At 34.1% G+C, this 22,105-nt stretch overlaps 2 protein-coding genes across 2 annotated transcripts; one reads left to right on the forward strand and one right to left on the reverse strand.

Moving 5' to 3' along the window:
• Positions 1–4,340: 4,340 nt before the first annotated feature.
• Positions 4,341–13,744, forward strand: LOC110030565 (DEAD-box ATP-dependent RNA helicase 7). The gene is made up of 15 exons (XM_020733329.1): positions 4,341–4,592; positions 4,736–5,262; positions 7,871–8,005; positions 8,096–8,236; positions 8,321–8,432; positions 8,809–8,879; positions 8,996–9,150; positions 9,227–9,338; positions 9,718–9,819; positions 10,813–10,873; positions 11,200–11,371; positions 11,452–11,548; positions 11,871–11,965; positions 12,357–12,490; positions 13,374–13,744. The coding sequence occupies exons 2-15, from the start codon at positions 4,816–4,818 to the stop codon at positions 13,619–13,621; spliced, it is 2,082 nt and encodes a 693-aa protein (XP_020588988.1). The 5' UTR covers positions 4,341–4,592; positions 4,736–4,815; the 3' UTR covers positions 13,622–13,744.
• Positions 13,745–14,430: 686 nt separating this feature from the next.
• Positions 14,431–17,085, reverse strand: LOC110030564 (spastin; the record flags this gene model as incomplete). Its single annotated transcript, XM_020733328.1, is given in 6 exon segments — positions 14,431–14,631; positions 15,394–15,491; positions 15,570–15,605; positions 16,269–16,359; positions 16,735–16,784; positions 16,962–17,085. Coding segments are annotated over 6 exon segments (516 nt in total), but the record flags the coding sequence as incomplete, so codon positions are not given.
• Positions 17,086–22,105: the final 5,020 nt, after the last annotated feature.

Genomic DNA, 22,105 nt, shown 5'->3' on the forward strand with positions numbered 1-22,105 from the left:
AAAAATACCACTGTTTTTATTTTTTAATAGTGAAATGCACCTTTCTTAATGTATAGGCAAGGTGGCATCTATGTAAAAATGAAAGTTTAGGTGCTAGACATGAAAATAGATTAAGAATTGAGTGGTTTGTATGTACATTTTCGATGGAAAGTATTTTTTAAAATAATGTAGGGAATGTATTACATCTATTTTCTTGTTTTTTTTTTTTCTTTTCTTTTCTGTAATGCGGTATTGAGCAGTTTATATATCATATGTTAATATAAGTGATTGTTTGGGGCAGCTTATAAGTGCGGGAGTGTATTTGAAAATGTTGCGGTACTGTTTGGATCGCGCATTTCATTCGATTATCAGAAAACGTGGTTCAATTTTTATACTAAAAGCAGGTCGCGGGTCGAACCTCGCGGTCGGCTGTGAGCCACGTTTCAGAATAAGCTGCTTATCTTGAAACGCACACCGGAAAGTGCTCGAAAAAATTGCCTCCTGCAATTAGGTAGCTGAATGAGCTCCAGCTAAGAGTTGATTATACATAAACTTGTTTTGACTTATCTTGCGCATGACGAGGTAATCAAATGGCCAATTCTGGGTTGAATTTTAATGTGGGCCGGTGCGGAATGAAAGCCACCCAAGTTCGACTAAAATTTATGGATGCTAATTAATTTTATTAATGATATTCTCTCTCTAAAATGGAAAATTATTTCATACGGACAGTATATGTAAAATGCATATGCCGTTTGATCTCAATCGTAGATCAAGAGGAAAATATTAATTAATTTTATGTTAAAATGGCATGAGCGTTTCAACAGGGGCGTCGGTCTAGCAGAGGGTTGGACCGGCCGGCTGATTCAATGGACAGGAACTACCGGCCCCTTCACCCCGTCTCCTATTATATCTCCGCTACTCATTTCTAGCCGCCGCTCCTGTTTTCCATCGGATGCATCGCCGCAAGCCTCGCCTAACATTCCCACTAAGCCGCACATCGCCTGTTGTCTACTTTGTGGGCCGCGTGGCCCCTTCTGCATTTTTAAAATGATATTGTTGAGCTCATTCTAGCTTACATTGATAAAATAATTATGATATTTTTTATTAGTTTTTTTATGCTATCTCTAAAAAATGTTGTATTTTATTATTTTGGAAATTATTTGAGCTAATTTCAAGTTGAATTTGAGTTGAAATGAAGAAATAAATTTGAATCAAGCTAAACATAGGAAAGTTGTTCTCATTTACACCCTTAATGAGGAGTTTAATTTTTTATGAGTCAATTATTGAGAAAGAACTATTACTCACTATTTTGGAACAAGAGACCCTCATGTTCTAATAAATTTGAAAGACTCGAGTAAAAGACATAAAAAAATGTGTAAGTACTAATTTTAAAAAATTTAACAGTTTAGAAGGGGAAAAGTACAATGAAGGTTGGCCGCCCACTGGCGCACAGGAGAGCTTGATGCCTATTTTATTTACCGAGCAAAGCCATACAAGTTGAGCCAATAAAGTTAAAGTTGATCGAAACATGAGGCAGATAAGAAGACAACTGAATGATCTAGGCATTAACATTTTTTGTCATAAACAAGACAAAAGAGCATCCAAAATAACTACTACAAGAAGGACCTTATGGGATAGCTTACCCTTCAATATAGTTGGTCCAAGAGAATATTTAGTTCCACAACGACTTCGACCATTCCATGGGTGCCCTAGACTCCTCATTAGAGATTAAGGATCGAGAGTAAGATGATATCAAACTGTCGATCCATATCGCCCAAGCTCAGCTGACCGAGCTGATTTTGTTTACCAGAAACCAATTGAATTAAGTCTGCCAGGTCAGAAAGTAGTCAAACGATAAATATATACGTGTAAAATGTCATAAATACAGTAGTACAAACATCTTTAAAACATGGGCAAGCATATAATATCATTATTGTATAATCTACTCTATAAATATGATAATCATTTTTGTGAATAAGACATGATATATTATTGTTTATTTCTCTCTTTTCCATCTCTCTCTTTCTCTATTTCTTATTACTTACACTTTATTCTTTGGGTTTGATTCACAGACAAATCAAAATTAAAAAAAAATGCTAATAAAGTTTAGTCATCATATTTACAAATATCATATAAATTTTATATAAATAAATAGGAGTGGCGCTCTGCTCGTGTAAAAAAATATTTAATTCGCGAACTTATCTGTGATATAGTAGTTGAGGGTTTTGTTTCTGGATTATTGTACTCAGAATATTGAATAATATGAAGTCTTTGAATATGAACTTGTAACAAATATTCTGCTTCAACATATTTCGAGTTAACACACCCCTATTTACAAAATGAAGCATTATTTAAACTTTTAACTCTCTTATACATGAATCTTAGATTAATCTCGTTTTACATTAGTTTGTATTTAAACATAAAAGCATGCGTGCTAAAGAAACTCATGTGCAATTCAAATTCTTTGATGGTTTTGTAGCAGAAAAAAATAGAAATTTGCATGTATTTTCACTAAAATTCTTATTATATTTGCATACATCCCATCCAATCCCTATGTATTTACATCTCAAACATCTAACTCTATTTTTTATATTTATCACTTAGAGTCCGTCTGGAGCAGCTTATAAGTACGGGCGGCGTTTTCAAAACGACGCTGTACAGTTTGGTTCATACATCCCATCCAATTCCTATGTATTTACATCTCAAACATCTAACTCTATTTTTTATATTTATCACTTAGAGTACGTTTGGGGCAGCTTATAAGTGCGGGCGGCATTTTCAAAACGCCGCTGTACCGTTTAGTTCGCGCGTTTCGTCAGCTTATTCGAAACTGCGTTTGGGTTCTTACACTAAACGCAGACCGCGTTTCAGGATAAACAGTTTATATTGAAACGCACGAGCTGCCTCAAACGGACACGTAGATATTCCCTCACTCTCTATTTTTAAAAGTGAAATGCATATCTTCATACATGAATAAAGTGGCAAGTATATACAAATTAAAATTTAGATGTTATACATATAAATAAATAAGAATTAAGTGTTTTGGTACGTAAATCTTCCATAAAATTAATATAGAATTAAATTATTAAGAATTTAATTAATCATTGAAATCAATAATTAAGATTTTGGCTGCATTCTTTAAAAATTTAGGTGATTATTCGATTAAATGTTAATCTTATTAATACATAAGATGACAACATTAAGAGTCGGAGTATTAAATGTAAATAAATAAGAATTACATGCTACTTAGGTAAATTTCCTAAGATTTAATGTAGAAATTTATAGAATTATTTTGATTGAAATCTGTGGGATTCGAAATTTAGGGTACATTTTAGATTGCCAAAAATTTTGCCCTGTTTTATCAAAATGGATTATTACACTTTGGATCAAGTTTGGTTTGATGTAGATGAATAAAAGTAATGCAACAAAAAAAAAAAAAAAAAAAATAGTGGTAGGTTAGAGGTGAAGGATTGAATATGAGGGTAAAATTTTATGACTGTTGACAGTCTTGTTAAATTTTAGCACTCTGTTGGATATCCTATTTATGAGATAAGTGAATGTGAGAATTACATCCCCTATAATTGGTTGGGTACATTGTTAGTGATTAAAATTAAAAATGTCATTTCGATGAGATGTTTGTTCTTTCTCTCATCTATCATTTTGTTGAGGTGTGTCAACACAAGAGCTTGTATGAATGCTGTTAGTTTTGGATAGATAAAGATCAAGAGTGGAGTTATGGTAGTCTTTTACTTTATTAGTTTTGAGAATATGATTTTTTCTCTAAAATTGAGTGAGGATCATGTTGTGGAAGGTTTTAAATATCCCGACAGTTTCAGATATTTCCTTCTTGAGAAAAGTTCAAGTGGTTATGGTATGATCATCCTCAAAGTTGACAAACCACCTAACTACATTTCCCTCATACTTCAATCCCAAAATTCACATACATATCATCCAATCCTCAAAACTATTTGGTATGTTAGTGAGTAAATCCCGATAAATCTTAACATACGATTTTAGAAGGATTTAATAAGTTTTATAAGACTAAATATTAAATAAGAAAAAAATATAAAAGAGCAAATCAAAATGCATTAAAAATCACATTTATATTAATTAATTAACATCTAATTACATATTAAAGAAAAAGTTAATACTAATCCATTATTAATCAATGATATAAATTAAAATTTAGTAAAATTTTATTAAATACTTTTAAAATTTAAAATATTTTTATTCATTACTTAACTATTAAATAATTACGTTTAATTAATTATAATTAATTTAATAATATATAAATTAATTATAAGTTATTAATCAATTAAATTAATCCAAGTATTTATTCATCACTTCCCTCTTAACCCGAAACCCTAGCCTACTTCCTCGCATCTCTCTCTACCGCTTTCGCCCAAACTTCTCATCTCCGCCCAAAACCTCTAGTCTCCCTCCCCCTCCTGGTTTCGCTCTAGACCATCGCCTTCGTGAACGAATCTTCACGATACAAACGCCATTAGAGGTACCTGAGAAGGCAACGACGGGATCGCGGCTTCCATAGAGCACCGAAAACTCCCATCTTTCTGTTCCTTCCACTCCGCTCCTACCAGAAGCCATTTAGGAAGGTAAGCCTGTTCGCGCCATTCTTCCTTTTTTGCTCGTCCCGTGACTAGTAAATCCGCCGATTTTACGGATTTACGTCGAATCGACGTCATTTTAGGCTTAACAAATTTCAGGATTCACGGAGATGCATTTTGTTGTTTGTCAGGGTTTAGCCTAAATCCTGCGTAAATCCTGCTTAAAACCGGCTACCAAACAGCCCCTAAGAAGCCGTTGAAGCACGATCTCATGTCTCCCGTTATGAACGGCTTTGCCGTGGAGGATAATTTGAGTAAGAAGAAGAAGAAGAAGCACGAGAAGTCCAAGCCTGATGATGTCGAGAGAAAGAAGAAGAGGAAAGCTGTTGAGGAAGAAGAATCGAGCAATACTTCGTCCGACGTGGTTGAAACAGTCCCAATTAAGAATGTGGTGGTGAATGGATCGCTGCCGAAGAAGGCAAGGGTCGTGGAGGAGGAGGAGGAGGAGGAGGTGGAGGATGCCGGGGAACTCGCCGGGAGTGGAGAGGAGGATGGTGGAATCGTCGATGTAAACGCGCTTACGAATTTTAGAATATCCAAGGTTTTGAGGGAGAGGCTGAACTCCAAGGGGATAAAGGCGCTATTTCAGATCCAGGCTATGACTTTTGATATGATTTTTGAGGGCTCTGATTTGGTTGGCCGAGCACGGACTGGTCAGGTAAGGAATTGGTTCTTTCCGATATGAATTGTATATTTTTAATTCTTCAATTTGCACTTCTATTTATGAATCTTGCAATTCGAAGTGGAGGGGAAAAACCCATGGTTTAAATTGTAAGGAAATCAGTACAATAATCTTCTCCACTGTATAGGAGATCAATCAATGGCCATTAATAGGAATTTGAAGGGGAAATCTAATCCATATGTAATTTTTTCATTATATTCTTTGCCAGGGTAATATAATTACTGACTGTGATCTCCTTTAGCTGCAATATTTGTCTTTCTATGTCAGTTTCCTAGGAGCATTATGCTTTAGTCTCTATTGTAGTTAATTTGGAACATGAATTTCATCAATCAAACTTGTCATGTGCCCTTGCACTGCATGGGGCATTTATAAAATATAACAGGAAAAATATGATTGTATTACATTTTTTATGATTTGCAACAGAAAATCTAATTAGAGTTGAATGCTCAAGTGCAATCTTTCTCTGAAGTTAAATATTTGGGCACCTTTTGTTATCCTTCCCTTGGATAATTTAGTCTTTCACCTTCTCAAGGATTGGCTCAAAACTCTCACTGTAATCCTCAACATTGTCAGAGGCGTTCTTCAAGCACTCCCCTTCTTTATTGTAGTTTTTCTTGAGTGAAATAGAAAGTGTAAAGAGAGTGAAACAAGAAAGGAAATCTAACGGAAATTGGTAAATTAACCTAAAAATTTTAAGGTAATCCAAACCAAGGATTATCCTCTGAAAAACATTTTTCTTTTTAAGGTGCTAATTTCTAGTCTATAGTAGCATCTTAAATTATTGGTATGAATTTATTTAAACTTTGAAACTATATCAAATAAATTGTTCATGGTATTTGTTCAAGGATAGTTAGAATTGGAAATTAAACTAAAAGAATTGAGCAAGACACTCTTCAACATAGATGCCAAACAAATCTACAAATCCTTATTCTATAATGAATCCAAAGATGAAACATCATGAGTTTGCCTTAGAAATTATACAAGTTTGGAATTGAGTTAACGCACATACTAATTGTAAAATAAATGGACTCCATTTATTTTGGAGTCATGGCCATAAGGTACAAAATCAAAAGTACCTTGATGCAATAAATGGGCTATTTTATACATGAGACTTTCAAGCAAGAACCTGAGAAGATTAATAAGCAAATGAGAGATGTGTTTGATGAATCACCGCCACTATAGAATTGCCGAGAACAAGGCACAAGAATTTATTGAATCGATTTGGAATTTAAGAGAATAGAAATGCCATTTGCAAAGAGAAACACTCAATGGGAATGCATAATAGTATTTCAAGGTATTCTATTATTATTGGCCATGAACATTTCTAAATTCAATATCATGGAGTAATGCATTTGAACCCATACCAATCAATATGAATTCATTTAGATTGACGTGAATTCACTTGAGCTACCGTAAACTCGCATAGATTGATAAGAACACTCCCCAAGGTTTAACTTGTTAGAATCTAAAGAAGTATTCATTAAGTGGTTGCTTGGTCGATTGCAAGAGTGCATTACATTTCTTTTGCACGACTTCTCTGATTTTTGTTTTTTAGCACGAACAATGATAAGTTTAATGTAAGATAAAAATTAATTTAGAAATCATCCTTTATTTCATTTTCAATGTATTTCGATTTTGATGGATTTGGCTGAAACTCAAATATGTAATTCTATGTAAATTGTTGGCCACCGCAGCCGCCAACTCTGGCCACCTCCGCTGACCCCATCTCCTGCCACCACCTTCGCCATAGCTCCTTTGGCCACCGTCCACCGCCACCTCCGGCCACCGCCACCTCCGGCCACCGCCAACTCCGGCCACCGCCACCATCTCCACCACCACCGCTACCAACAGCCGCCGCCGTCGTGAACCACGACTGTCACCGTCACTGCTGCCGTAGTCCACGACCCTCACATCGCCGTCACTATATTCTATTAAAGATCTCATTTATTTTAAAATTCATTGTTTTCATTTTATTTCTATTACAACGAACCAAAAAACTCCAAAATACTTCAAATACAATACATTACTCTTGTATTGCATTCATTTTATGCTACATTAGTTTTTCCATTGGCCAAGCGGCTCCTAAAGCTCAAACCTGCTCGTCTAAGATAAAACATATTTGCCCAATTTCAAAAACTTGCAAGGTAAACATATTCATTAAAAAATATTTTGCTAAGAAATTCAGCTATAAATTTGATTACTCGACTCTAATGCAATCATGCGACATGCATCATGTGTATTATAGCAAGCGATTAATGAGCCTTGTTACATACCTTTCTTCTTTATGTAAATTAATATAAGCTCAAACCCCAATCTACACGTATAAATGTGGATCATGAGGAGAGCATGTGTTACATTATTTCTGGTAATTGAACCAATTATTCTTAGCATTTCTTATCTCTCTCTCTCTACATGTATAAATTAAAAGGCAATGTCTAAATTTGTACTTTCATGATCATTGTTTTCTGTAGGTTTTTTTTGCTTTTGTATTATATTGAATATTTATTTTGGTCTTGTTACTGTATTGAAATTCTTAACTGCCTGATTTTCTTTCATGATATAATATTTACATCCTTTTACGTAGGGTAAAACGTTGGCCTTTGTTTTGCCTATACTGGAGTCCTTGACAAATGGCATGCACAAGTCTTCAAGGAGTACTGCTTATGGTAGGGCTCCATGCGTGCTCGTTCTTCTACCCACGAGGGAGCTTGCTAATCAGGTGCAGTGAGATCTTAAATGAGATATCTGCATTAACTTATTTGTTTCTGGTTAGGGTTGCAATAATTTATTTTTTCTGTACCATTCTCAGGTGCATGTGGACTTTGAGTTTTATGGTGGCGCAGTTGGGTTATCCTCCTGCTGTCTATATGGAGGGTCTCCTTATCGTTCTCAAGAGCTTGCACTGAAACGTGGTGTTGATATTGTTGTTGGGACACCTGGCAGGATAAAAGTATTGTTAATTTATTTTCTTTTCCACGCCCCTTTTGAATATATTTTACTAGTATGGAAGTTAGTTTGCTCTTTTTATGTGTAGGATCATTTAGAGAGAGGTACACTGGACTTGAAGTTCTTGAAGTTCCGTGTGCTTGATGAAGCTGATGAAATGCTGAATATGGGCTTTGTTGATGATGTTGAGCTCATTCTTGGTAATAATCCTCTTTAATCAAGCTATACAGGTCTTTATGATGAACATCCATTGATTTGTATTTTTTTATACCACTTTGTAATCCAATCCTAGTGTACGAACCTTATAATCTTAGCCTTTCTTTAAGATTTTTATCGATTCCATTAATTAGAAATAAGATCATCTAATATTCATGTAAACACATTTGTGAATCAAATTTGCTCTAAGATAGCTTATCACGTCTTCTTATGTTGAAATGCTAGAACTTCATATGGGCAAGTCTTTGCAAACTTCTGCGGAGCTCAAAATATATGCTATTCCTTTCACTTAAGCTTCTTTATATTTGTTTTATTTTACTGATTTATGTATTTTCTTTCAATAACTATTGTACTCTCCAGGTAAAGTTGCAGATGCTAACCAAGTCCAAACACTTCTATTTAGTGCTACATTACCCGATTGGGTGAAGAAGGTTGGCTTCATTTGTGGACAACTCTGTTTTTTGTATCATTAGAATTCTTTGTCAACTCAAATATTCAAAATCTGTTTACTGTTAGACCAGGGCTGATATTTTTTACATTTTAACAGATTTCAACTAGGTTCCTAAAACCACTGAAAAAAACTGTTGATCTTGTTGGAAATGAGAAATTGAAAGCTAGTGCAACTGTCAGACATCTGGTTCTCCCCTGTTCCAGTGCAGCAAGGCCACAAATTATTCCCGATCTTATTCGTTGCTATAGCCGGTCTGGTTTGTTTTGCAATTTCTTTTGAATATATTCTCGTTTTGTATCCATTGATTATGTTTGCTATTTCATGCAGCGGAGGGCGTACGATTATTTTCACCGAGACGAAAGAATCAGCTTCTCAACTTTCTGGGCTATTGCCTGGATCTCGGGCCTTGCATGGTGATATAATGCAGGCGCAGCGTGAGGTATAGTGATGTGACAGGTTGATTTTATTTTTCAAACAGATATTGGATGGTTTTCTATTTGAGTTGGGAAGATTTACACATACCAATCAATTCTTATGAATTTACATATTTAATACCTAAACTTTAATTTTTGCATGCATGCCACTTTACCTATGCATGAAAAGGGGTATTTTACTTCTTAAAGGTTAAAAAGGTGGTATTTTTAATGGGATAAAACAAAGCTTTGGGTGTTATAAATGTCAAAAGCAGCGTTCAAGTGTTAGGTATATAAATATGTTGAAATTGAGTGTTATGCATGTAAACGCCCTTTTATTTTATTCTATTTGAGGTTCTATGCAGAAATCTCCATCTTAACATTGCAGGGTTTGATTTCATGCAGGTTATATTAGCAGGATTTAGGTCTGGCAAATTCTTGATTTTAGTGGCTACTAATGTAGCAGCACGTGGACTGGATATTAATGATGTTCAATTGATTATTCAGGTATTAATATTTCTTAGAAAATTCATACAATGATGGTTCACTGCTGCAAATGATTTGGAGATCCAAACTTATGTATTGTCATTTACTAATTTATAAGCATCTTTTACCATATAACTTTACAAGTTCCTTTACTTTTCAATTTTGGCATCCTATAAATGTAAAATGATTTATGCTCAGGTCATTTTGATGTTCATGGGTTGAAAAAGTCCTAGTAATTGTTGAGCTTTGGTAGGCTATATAGTATCTGGATAATTTATTCTGCCAAGGTGATTTTTAAAATAGTTACTATATTTTTAGTGGATGATAGCTTCCAAGCTTTTGTGGGTGGGTTTTGAGCTTAGTGCTATGCAAGACATTTTAAATTTCTTGAATAAAATATTTATAATTCCCACGGTAGCTTGCTTTTCCACAACAGCTTCACGACCACATTTACAAAAAATTGGAGCCATCCGAAATGGCCTGAATTTGATTGTATAGATAGAAGTTTGTTGAATATGCCTCGTACATTTTTTGTATGCTAGGATTGGTATTTCTTAAATATCAAGCGTTTTTGGGAAGTGCGTTAAATTTTCTTTTTATGTTAAACAATATCGGTTATAGTATGTATTGCTAGTGGATTGCCTTGACATCTGTTTGAAATGCACTTCTGTATTAAAGCCATGAGATGTCATTTTAAATATATGATACGTTAGAATAAATACTGAATCATTGTATGTGGAAATAAAAAGAGCAATCATTTGATCGAAGCAAAACTTGATGCCTGAAATTTTGTGGAAACTAAACTGTGGTTTTAGAAAATTTTAAAACTTTTATTTTGAAAATTGTAATGTCAATGGGTCATCATCACTATGTGTTGATCTATGTGCATGGTTTGTTTCATTTAGGATCAGCATGTCATTGAAATTTGACAAGCATTTGAGAACATTATTTTGATTCCATATGTTGGGAAAGGTTTTTTTTTGCTGTATGTGATGCATCTGTTTTATCTGACAGTGTGAACCGCCACGTGATGTTGAAGCTTATATCCATCGTTCAGGCCGCACTGGGCGAGCTGGTATGGTGAACTCCCTTTTTATGATTTTATTCCAGAGACGAGTGTAAAAATGGTCCCTTGACTCGACTCTTTGTAGAGGCTCATTTTAATCCCAAAGCTTTTAAAGTATCAATTTAGTCCCTAAATTCTTTTAATGTTGCTTGCAGTAGTAGAGACTATTTGGGCCCAAATAAAAGATTTCTAAGGACTAATTTTGCACTTATATAGATTTTGGTACTGAAATGGCACCATGTAAATTAGTCAGGGGGCTATTTTGACACTTGCTCTATAATCTTTTATTCCGGTTGTTTTTGTTTGATTTGTTATTAATGCTACCTTATTTTCAGGAAATTCTGGAGTTGCCATCTTGCTATATGAACCTAGATACTCACATAGCATTTTTAGAATAGAAAAACAATCTGGTGTAAAATTTGAGCACATTTCTGCACCTGAGCCTTCAGATATTGCTGACATGGCTGGTTCGGAAGCAGTGGATGCTATTCTCAATGTTTCAGATAGGCATGCTTTATTTCTCTGGTGGAATGTTTTCTGTATAAATATTCAAGTATATTTATTTATATGATTTATTTTCATTACAGTGTAGTTCCAGTGTTCCGATCGCAAGCAGAGGAACTCTTAAACTCATCGAATTTGTCAGCTGTAGAATTACTCGCTAAAGCACTTGCAAAAACTGCGGTAAGTATTGAATGTTTTATTAATTCTTTAGGGCATTTACATGCATATCTAACATATCTAACACCTGAACTTTTGTTTTTACATATATGCCTTTTTAATTATGCATGAAAAGGTGTATTTCACTTTTTTTAAAATCGAAAATGTGGTATTTTTTGTCTTATGAAAGATTTGAGTGTATAAATGTAAAAGAAGTAAAGTTTAGGTGTTGGGCATGTAAAATATATAGGAATTGAGTGGTATGTACGTAAAGCTTCCTAATTTTTTTGAGTTTTTAATGCAAAATGTAGGTTAAGTCATGTTAAGGATTTTGTTTGTTACACAGGGATACACTACTATTACAAAGAGATCGCTCCTCTCTTCTTTGGAAGATTATGTGACTTTACATCTTGTGTCGGACAAACAGATCTATACGCCGGCGTAAGCATCTTTCTTTAGTAGTTACTTGATTTGTTATAATCTTCTTTGGTTTTTCCATCACATAATTTTTAATTTTTAGATTGAATCTAGCGGGGTCATTAGAGTTCTTTTTTTTGTATTATTTATTTATGTTTTGATATGATATAAAATATGTTTATCTTGCTAAAATAAACCAAATTGCTTTTAAAAACATAAATAAAATAAATATTTTTAAAAACAAGTTGATTTGTTTAAGAAAATTTTAAATGTGAAAATATATGAAATAAATATATTTTTACGAAAGAAATTAAAAAAATTCATATGAAGATCTGTTTATTTCTGACAACTTAATCTTCATATGCTTTTTTGTTAATGATTTGGACCTAAATCATGTTGTTTTGTGCTTTGCCAGGTTTGCTTTTGGTATAATGAAAAGATTCATGCCTGAAGAAAAGATTTCAAAAGTGAAGCATCTTTCCATTACAGCTGATAGTATGGGTGCAGTGTTTGATGTGCCTGCTGATGATATAAATAGCTTCATTGAAGGTATATCATTTCTTAATTTGTCTCCTCTGGTAACATTTACTCTGTATTTTTTGTGAGGCTAATGGTACGTAAACTTATGCGTGAAATGTGTAGTTCACTTCTAAAAAGAATGTGATGGTGGTATTTTTTTATGTGACGTCGGAAATTTGAATGTTTTTCATGTAAATATGAATGTTTAGGTGTCAAATATATAAATACATAAGAAATTTGAGTTATGTAAATTTTTTTACGGGCGTTTACATGCATACCACATTTCTTATATATTTACATTTGGAGCACTCTAATTTTTCTATTTACATGAACCACTCAAATCTTTAACATCATATCAAAAAATATCACTCTTACTAATTTTATAAAAGTGAAGTACATCTTTCATCCATGGGTTTATAATTCCTACTTATTATACACTTGATATATAAATACATGAGAATCATGTGGTATGTATTTAAAATTCACTTTTTTTTAAATTTTTCGTTCAAAGTGGTCCCTAGATTTAAATTTCAACAAGCTTGGAAGCCCATGCCTTTATATGTTTAGACTTTTTTTGAATACCTTCTTTATTCTCTTAAATTTGTTATTATTATATTTGTTCTGCTGAGACCTTAACTGGATTGCATTATATTGTTGCAGTTATATTTGGGATGCTACATTTTTCTTGATTCTTATTTTAACAGTAGTACTACCCAAATATTTTAAATTTTCAAAAGTGATACACTTTTTATGCATAGGTAAGGTGACATATATATATATATATAGATATATATAAATTAAGGTTGTAGTGTTAGATATGTAATTACTAGTTTAAAATTATACTTTTATCCATAATTTGTATACATTCATCAATTCTTTACGCTTTGCAATAGTTTAATCTCCAAATTTGCAGGTCAGGAAAATGCCAGCATGGTGGCCATAGAGGTTCTGAAGAAACTGCCTGCTTTGCAAGAGAGGGAGAAGAACAGCAGGTCCGGAGGCGGCAGCAGATTTGGTGGTGGTGGCCGATTCAGTAGCGGCGGTGGTAGATTTGGTGGGAAAGGCAGAGATGGTGGTGGCAGTAGTTTTGGCCGTAGGAGCGGTGGGTTTGGCGGCGGTCGGGGAGGAGGTGGTGGGCGAAGTTTTAATAGGAGAAACTGAAGAAAAGCATATATCCTGTTATCATTTTTTATGGCAATTTTTCATGGCTGCCGAAAAGTTTTGTTTATCTTCGCTTCTCAGTGCTTAAAAATATGAATTTGATTTAAGTTTAACAAACATGAGGGAGTATTATTATTATTATTATTATTATTATTTTATTGATGTCTTAAATGTTATTTTTGACATTTTTATGTAACGTTATATTTATTTTGCTTATTGAAGCTATAGAAGCATCAATATATTTCATTCCTGGTATGTGCCTGCTCTACTTATTTTCTAGCATCAAATGTTTTGGCTCATTTTACACTTACATGTAAAAATTGAAGTTTAGTTGCTAAATATGAGATTTGTTTTTAGGATGATGAAGTTAATATTAAGTTTGAATTTATTTCTAACAAATTAAATTGAATGAGACATTTCTTCCTTTTTTTTAATTTAAACAAGTTTGGGCCAACTTTATAGATTTAATGCAAGGTGTTGAGTATTTTCATGATGCAATTTATTTAGCTCATCATCCTTAAATGAGCAGTTAATTTAACATTTGAAACTATATAACAATTTAGTGAATAAATATAGGTATATTTTGTACTAAAGTTTTATGCTTGTGCTCTAACATTAATATTATTCACAAAATAATAATTAATTATTACAATTTTAATGGTTTAATGCTTTACAATAATTCAATTTTTTTTTAATTAGATCATTTTTAATAGTTTTAAATACATTTCAGGCACCAGTCTATCAGCTAGTACCATTAAAGAGTTGAAACTGCAGGAACAAATTCAAATTGAGCATGGTAAATCCTCATGAAACCAGATAAAATTGGCAAATTACATATATCTATTGGGTCATTTTACACAAAAGTTAAAAATATATTTACATGCGCCATTCCACTAGTTTGAACCAAATTCTATATTCCACTGTTCAAGCTCTTCCCACCTGCTCTTCTGTAAACTGGGTCGGATAACATCCATTGCTTTCTTCAAGTCTTCGTATCTTAATGGCCGCACCTGCAAAAGCAATGTGTCCATTTATTTCCTGTCAAAACCATATATAATTAAAGGAGGAGCTTACCTTTATCTCGCTTTAACATAGTGATATTTTTTTATGTGATATGAGTGATTCGGGTGGTATAAATGTAAAATGTGAAGGTTAGGTGTTAGATGTGTAAATGCATAGGAATTAAGTGGTATGTATGTAAATGCCCCATAATTAAAAAATGCCAACGTGAACTGCCACAATTCCCCCTTGACCGAATATCAGAACCAAACACGTCACTTGAGAACTTGTTACGACTCTCAATTCCTCTACACTTCTTCATTTTGTTTAAAAGATTTGAAATGAGAAAGGAAACTTTGCATAGGTGCCATAAAATTCTTATGAATTTACATATCTAACACCTAAAGGCTGGTATTTACATTCATAACAGCTGGTGTTATAAAGCTATGCATAAAAAAGTGCACTATATTAAGTAAAAGTGATAATTTTGATGTCATGTTAAAAATTTGAGTGTTATGAATGTAAATATGTAAATTGACGTTTAGGTATGTAAATGCCGCGATAAGAAAATAAGATACCAGCAGGCTGAGCAGTTAAATACACATTTTCTAGCATAAGCGAAGTGCCGTATACGTAAAAATTGAAATGTACGTTTTATAGACATAAATACATAGGAATTGAGAGGTATACATGTAAATCTTCCAAAAAAAAAAAAAAAAAGAGGCACCGTGGTGGTATTCAACATATATGGAAGCTAATTCAATAGTGCGCACCTGGTTAGCCTGTACTGTAAGAATTTTAGAACCCAATTCTCTGATTGGCATCATTGCAGCTTCTTCGCACAAAGCTTGCAAATCACTCCCAGAATAACCTAAAGCATAAGCTCAAAACAATGTTACATATACAGAGCTTTCTGCATGGCCTTCACATCAACTGACCGAGTACATACCTTCAGTTTCCCTGACAAGTCTGTCCAAATCACCATCTGTAAGGAAACAACGCTGTCAAATATTTGAAGCGGAACCAAAGGTAATATTTTTAGAGAAATTTATAAACATACCACGAAATTCTTATGTATTTATATATCGGACACCAAAGGTTTGTTATTTACACTTATAACACCTTGGTGTCATGAATATATGCATGAAAAACGTACATTTTACTTTTAAAAAGATATCGATAGTAGTATTTTTGATGAGATGTTAATGATTTTAAAGGTTAGGTATATAAATATGAATGTTTAGGTGTTAGATATGTAAATACATAAGAATTGTCCAGTATGTTGGTTTCTTATAATTAACAGAACAATGATGTAAGGGAGGTGGAATATTTTGCTAATCAATAGAAACAATTCAAAATAAAAGATCACAAAACGATAAAAAATCCAATTTACAAACAATAGAGGGCCCACCCTTGTAGTAGTTAACAGTATTCTCAATTCCTTCTTGACAAGAAGAATGTTTTGAAAATGATTGGCCATTATTAAAGATCAAAAATTTAAATAGATTAATAATTATCATTTCAAATGCCACAGTTATGATAGTAATTACTAAAAAAAAATGAGATGTCATTTTCTCATATAACCAAGAACTCAGGACAAAACTAACGGTAATAATGATAATCATAACTTGTATGGAAGAGCTCTCACCTGGCAAGGAAAATGCTTGGCCTTTAAGTTTGTTCTTGAAAAGAAGTCTCCGAACACTTTGATCCGGGAGAGGTATGTATATTCTCTTTACCTGGTTTTAAAATAAAATCAAGCGGTTGAAAAGTTCAGAAATTTAGTCCAGAAAGTTGAAATGATTCAGTTAACATGAATAAAAAATTCATATTAAGTCTTAAACAAGCACTTTTCAAAGAACATGAATGATTGCACAATAGAACAAGAATTTATGTATCAAAGCTTGCATATTCATTTATATCAATTTTATCCATGTAAGCAGTTAGTATTGTCATTATATCAAAATGCCCACTTGGGCAAGCAGCCTATTTGGGCCTATTTCTGTATGAATAAACAGAGAATTAATTAACAGAACTTGATCCCCATAACATGGCATGCATGAATTTGATCAATTATAAGAAAAATATTACTAGTATGGGAATGAAAAGCTCACGAGTCGTCGTAGAACAGCATCATCTAACTCTTGTGGCTTGTTAGTCGCACCTGCATCAACATTCAGCCAGTATCTAAAATGTACTTGCTTGATTCTAAGCCAAATAAGATACAACTAGATGAAAGTAAATAGCAATACTGTAATAATCAATCAGATGAAAGATAACTAAATGACAGATTGACAAAGAGGATGAGCTAAAACTCGGTAAAATAGGCGGAGAATCTCACCTATAACGATAACCAGGTCACTTTGATTGGAGGTCACCCCATCAAACTGCACCAGAAATTCTGATTTTAGCCTTCTGCTTGCATCATTCTCATTGGTTAATCTCGTGGACAATAAACTATCGATCTGGAAACATAACCACAAATTGAGTTTAATACAAGAAAGAAAAGCAAGGTGAAGCTAAAATTTAAATAATATTAGCTTCTGGTCAATATTGCACTCCAGCATAATGTCTTAACATGGCATCATTCCTTTCAATTTCACGGCTATACTACTTTAGTACTTAGCATCGTCTTACATACGAGTCTCTCTCATCATCATAATCATCATCATCATTGTATCCTAACTATTTGGCTCAAGATATACACATATGCAGCCTAATATCTCTATATGTAGCTACAGCTATAGTTTCAATAAAGCTGGTATTGTGCACAAAGCCCTAAAAGTTCCCAAGAAAAAGAATAAAAAAAAAGTGCCGTGAGTAAAAAAATAAAAAAAAATGTGCCGCGAGAAAAAAAGATCTAAAGCTTTTATTTTCTTAGGCAAGGAATCATGGAGGAAAGACAAAGGACAATGGGAATAACTACTAAAGTGTTTGGCAAAAATCACATTAGCCTTAATAATTCAACGACCAGGTTCAAACTTTTGCAGATTCTTAAAGAAGAAGATGGGTTGAGTTTGCAACACAATAAAAAAAGCAAGGAGCAATGTAATGGAAAAGAGAAAATAAAAATTGAACTTTTATCCATAATACTGTGAAAGTGTGCATTTTGATCAATGAGGCAGAAAAACATCCATCCAAGGGCCTAAATCTGGTCTAAATGGAATTAGAACCAAGAGATTAAGAATACACAAGGAGTTAAAAAGGTAATACTATAAAACTATAATTTAATTGTCTACGATATTTTGATTTATGCAAATTCAAATAATAAGAAAACAAAGAAAACACTGAAAATGAAATTAGGTGTGGCAAAAATGATGATATTAAAATGGAAGCGTTGTAAAATTTAAAAAAAATGAGAAATGTTTATGTTATAAAGAAATGGTAGTGACCCTCTGACACAGATAAAAATTAGGGAACTAAAAATAAAAAATCAAGTGATTTAGGGATGTACAACAAAGGAAAAGGTAGACCAACAAGGCGGGCATATGGAATCTTTGTTTGAAAACTTGTACTATTGTTGTCTTTATTGTGTTGCACAAATAAATTCACCATTACCCTCACGAATATTAACAAATAGGTCTTCAAGTATGTTTCTTATGATTCCAAAACCTTGAATGAGGTGTACATACAATCTGGTTTGCTTAGCACGTATTCTAAACTAATTAAAATTGAGGATCTAAATTTAAAAAAAAAAAGAACTGCCAAAAACCATTCCAAAATAATCAGAGAGTAGTTCGGCAATGTTGTGCTGTTGGTATGACATAAAGTGAATGTAACACGCATAAACAAGCTATTCTATGAGTGCCTGGCATATGGTCATGAAAGCATTAGTAGGTACATAGATAAGAGAGTATTTAAAATGTTATAGTTACTTTTGCTTGAATATATCTTGTTTATTGTTGACTGATAAGGTTCCCTCTTTTGTGAAGTACATTGGAATCGAATAAACACTTATTCCTGCAAAAATTGCCTATAAATAGGCTAAGTTGCTCCAATGAAATTTAATTCCAGTTCTCCCAAAATCCTTTCTACTCCAACTCCCATCCCTGCAACCGCCGACCCAATTTTTGAATCAAAACTAATCTGACCAGAAGACCCAATCAATGCTTCCAGCAGGGCCTCCATCCCACCAGGCGGCCTACATCTGCCTTCAGGCACTTCTACAGCCATCTATAGACTATACGATCTCACCCAATCGTCACATGTGGGCTAGTAGAAACCAGCAAACAACACTCTGGATTGCTGAATTCAGAGATCTAAAATCAAATTAGGTAAGGGTGCCATGCCATCCAAAGAAGGAAATAATTTCTTGTGGATGTATTCAGCTTTCCAGGAGAAAAGCTAACCAGCTTCTATGCAGTTCAGGATAAGTCATAAAATTTGGGTTTATTCCTGTCCAGCAATGTGGATAACCTAATCCAACTGTCAATTTGAAGAGTAGTTATTACAGTTCCTCTTGAAGGAATTCCTATAACATTTCTAACAATTCTAGTTCATTCTTGTGGGCTTACGCACATAATGCTAAGAGGTTAGCTACACATATAAACTAAAATAAAAGACAACATTTAGATGCTCTTGAAGGGGGTAAATAGCCTAATTCACCATGAAATTTAATTTTCACAATGTTGACACGGTAATGAATAGTGTAATGCCATTTCTTTAGAATTGAAGTCACTGAGTGGGAGGTTAATGTAAACAAAAAGAGCAACTAGGGATCCACAAGAAATGGGAGACAACTAAACGAGCCAAAGGCAAACAAAAAGAGCAACTAGGGATCCACAAGAAATGGGAGACAACTAAACGAGCCAAAGGCAACCAAGCGGCTTCATGAAGCAAACGAACCTCTAGTTCAGTTATGGAAGACAATTAGTTGCACCTCATGCCCTATAGTTTGCAAAGGACTTGACTCATTTGTAGCTAAACATTATAGAGTTTTAGTGAAGTAAAATGAAGGTCCTAAACAATGCTAAATTTATTAAGTAACAAAGTTAATAAACAAGGAAATTATGCTTTAACGCTAACAATATAACCAAGAGTTTCATTGAATTTAAACTAAATGCACGAGGCACGACTAATGAAAGTTGTGAAAAAATCAATCCCCATCACTCTACTTGCATCTATTTTGCCTCTATCAATATTTCACTCTCAACAGTCCTCTAACTTCCTTGCCACCCTAGTGATCAACGAAATTAATAATCACATCATTAATCAGTGAACAACTTTAACTATTCTATTATTTTAATGATACAAACTCATGAATTTGTGGACAATTGTAATGATTCTTCTCTAGTATTGGATGTTGCTTATTAGATGTCCCGAGATTGTATAAATATTAGAATGAAATGCTAAACTAATTCTCTCCAATTCTTTTCATAGTATTAGAGCTTTAAGCTTCTTTTCCCCCCTTAACATTTCCATTAGTCGTAGCCCTCAAAATTGAATTGCATAGAACTTCCAAGTGTTTTATCATTGCAATATTTTTTCATTCCACATAATCTTCTTAGTTGTAGCTTTTATCGATCCGGTTTTCTTATTTCTCTCATCAAAAAATCACTTCCACATTTTTCCTTCTTAAGGATTACAAAAATACACATTCCCTTAGTCATATCTCCATTAGGAATCAAGATTGCCAACCAAAACCATTGGAAAAATCACAAAATATCCATTCAACAAAGCGTTCCAATGCTAAGAATTACCTCGAGTACTCATAATTGGTTGGCATCAACTTGAAGGAAAGCAAAAATTTTGGATATGTACTTGACATCGAACCTCAACAAGGTGATCGTGACTTCAATATTTAGGTGATGCGAACGTACATGCTGTGGGAGCCCAGAACTGGGCTGCTAGGGGCTGCGACAGAAATATTGCACCAACAAAGCTTCCCCCTTTCCTCTGGACCAGTCGTTATGGTTCACATAAACACCTCCCGGGAGCCCCTGACCAACTTCTCATAGGATTTTCCACCCAACTAATGTAAGGGTCGATCCTTCGTTACCCTAGGTCTATAAATGTTGTTGTCGTCATACTTAGGTCAGTTTTTGCTTGTGTTTCTGTCAGGAAAGTCATCAGTGTCTCTTATTTTTCCTTTTAAGATTGTAACCAACGACGAGTGGTCCTCCAGTTGTATCTCATTCCAAGATAGTGATGTGCTCTCAAGGGCTGGGTGGTGCTCCAGTTGTATCTCCTTCCTAATGGAATATTTATCCTTGTATTTCCTGCCTCTCCCCACGCCCCACCCCCCCGAACAATTCCTTTTCCTTCGCCTTTTCTCACTATAGGAACCTCCAAAAATAAATCCAGTTGTTTTCCTGCAACTCCAACCACCAATTGCCACCTCCTCCACCTGCTAACCCCATTTCCCACCAACCTTCCTCTTCCCTGACAGTCAAGCCATCAACCACCCTACCCCCTGGCTAGTCCAGCCGCCTATCGATGCCTTGGCCACATGCAGCCCACCCAGGCATCCCATGTTATAGCTCCACGAACAGTCAAAATGTCGTTCCATCATCGGCTACCCCACCATCACACACCCCTGTCATAACATTTCCCTGTCGCCCACCCCACCCCACGGCCACCACTCCTTCCATTAGCAGCCAACTGCAAGTCCATCCGTTCCCGATAACCTTTCATCTACAGTCAGACACTAATCCCTAACCATCTAATTGTCGTCCAAATCACCAACCTGACCACCAAACCCGTTAGAATACCACCCTAGTTGCATTGAGTGTCCTGTTTGTTGTTGTTTTCCATTCAAATGTATTTGTTGTAACCGCCTACTGAATTTTCCAGTAATAATATTTGTTTGCTTATTGTTGCTTGGGTTAGCTCTAATATCATTAGGGTAAAAAAGACATTATAGTGATGTCCTAGTTAAATAATATTTGTGTGACTGCGGCCGTTTTTTTATGTTCAACTTGACTTTCGTAGTTTGAAAAGGTGATGATTTTGTGATTTTGAAAAAAATAATTTAAATATAAATATAACTTTTTGAAAGAAGTAACTTTTTAATTTTTAAAATAGGTGAGACCAAACGGGTCTCATATTTTAAATAGTTTAGACGAGTGAATACGATACTACAGGTAATACACTTATCCCAAAGACATAAATGTATCACTTGTAATAGGGATTCAATCACCCAGACTAAAGAATTTGTGACATCCGTTTGGTCTGTGAAATATTTTTATAAAAAGGCCAACAAGTTCCCCTATCTAACATAAAAAAAATTAGATAGGGTTTATTTTATCTAGGTTCCTGGTTCCCTATAGAGGCAAGCCCCTATAGTTAATTACATCTTAAATGATCGAAATCACTTAAGAAAACTCTCGATTAAGATCAGGTGGTTTTGTTTTCAAGATTTCAAAGTTTAGGTTTTCACGATTGGACATGGGAAAATCAAATGGGAATGGCTCAAAATATGAACAATTATTTAAGGAATACAAATGAAAGAAAAGTAGGGGACATCACAGATCCAGGAGAAACCCC

Source organism: Phalaenopsis equestris, unplaced genomic scaffold (assembly GCF_001263595.1).
Source record: "Phalaenopsis equestris unplaced genomic scaffold, ASM126359v1 Scaffold000740, whole genome shotgun sequence".
Lineage (NCBI taxonomy): Eukaryota > Viridiplantae > Streptophyta > Magnoliopsida > Asparagales > Orchidaceae > Phalaenopsis > Phalaenopsis equestris.

What these genes read in the sequence shown, in the direction of transcription:
- LOC110030565 (XM_020733329.1), top strand. Translation starts at nt 4,816, where the DNA reads ATGTCTCCCGTTATGAACGGCTTTGCCGTGGAGGATAATTTGAGTAAG. An exon ending in CGAGGGAGCTTGCTAATCAG is followed by an intron (nt 8,006 to 8,095) that starts GTGCAGTGAGAT and finishes TACCATTCTCAG; the next exon opens with GTGCATGTGGACTTTGAGTT. An exon ending in TACCCGATTGGGTGAAGAAG is followed by an intron (nt 8,880 to 8,995) that starts GTTGGCTTCATT and finishes ACATTTTAACAG; the next exon opens with ATTTCAACTAGGTTCCTAAA.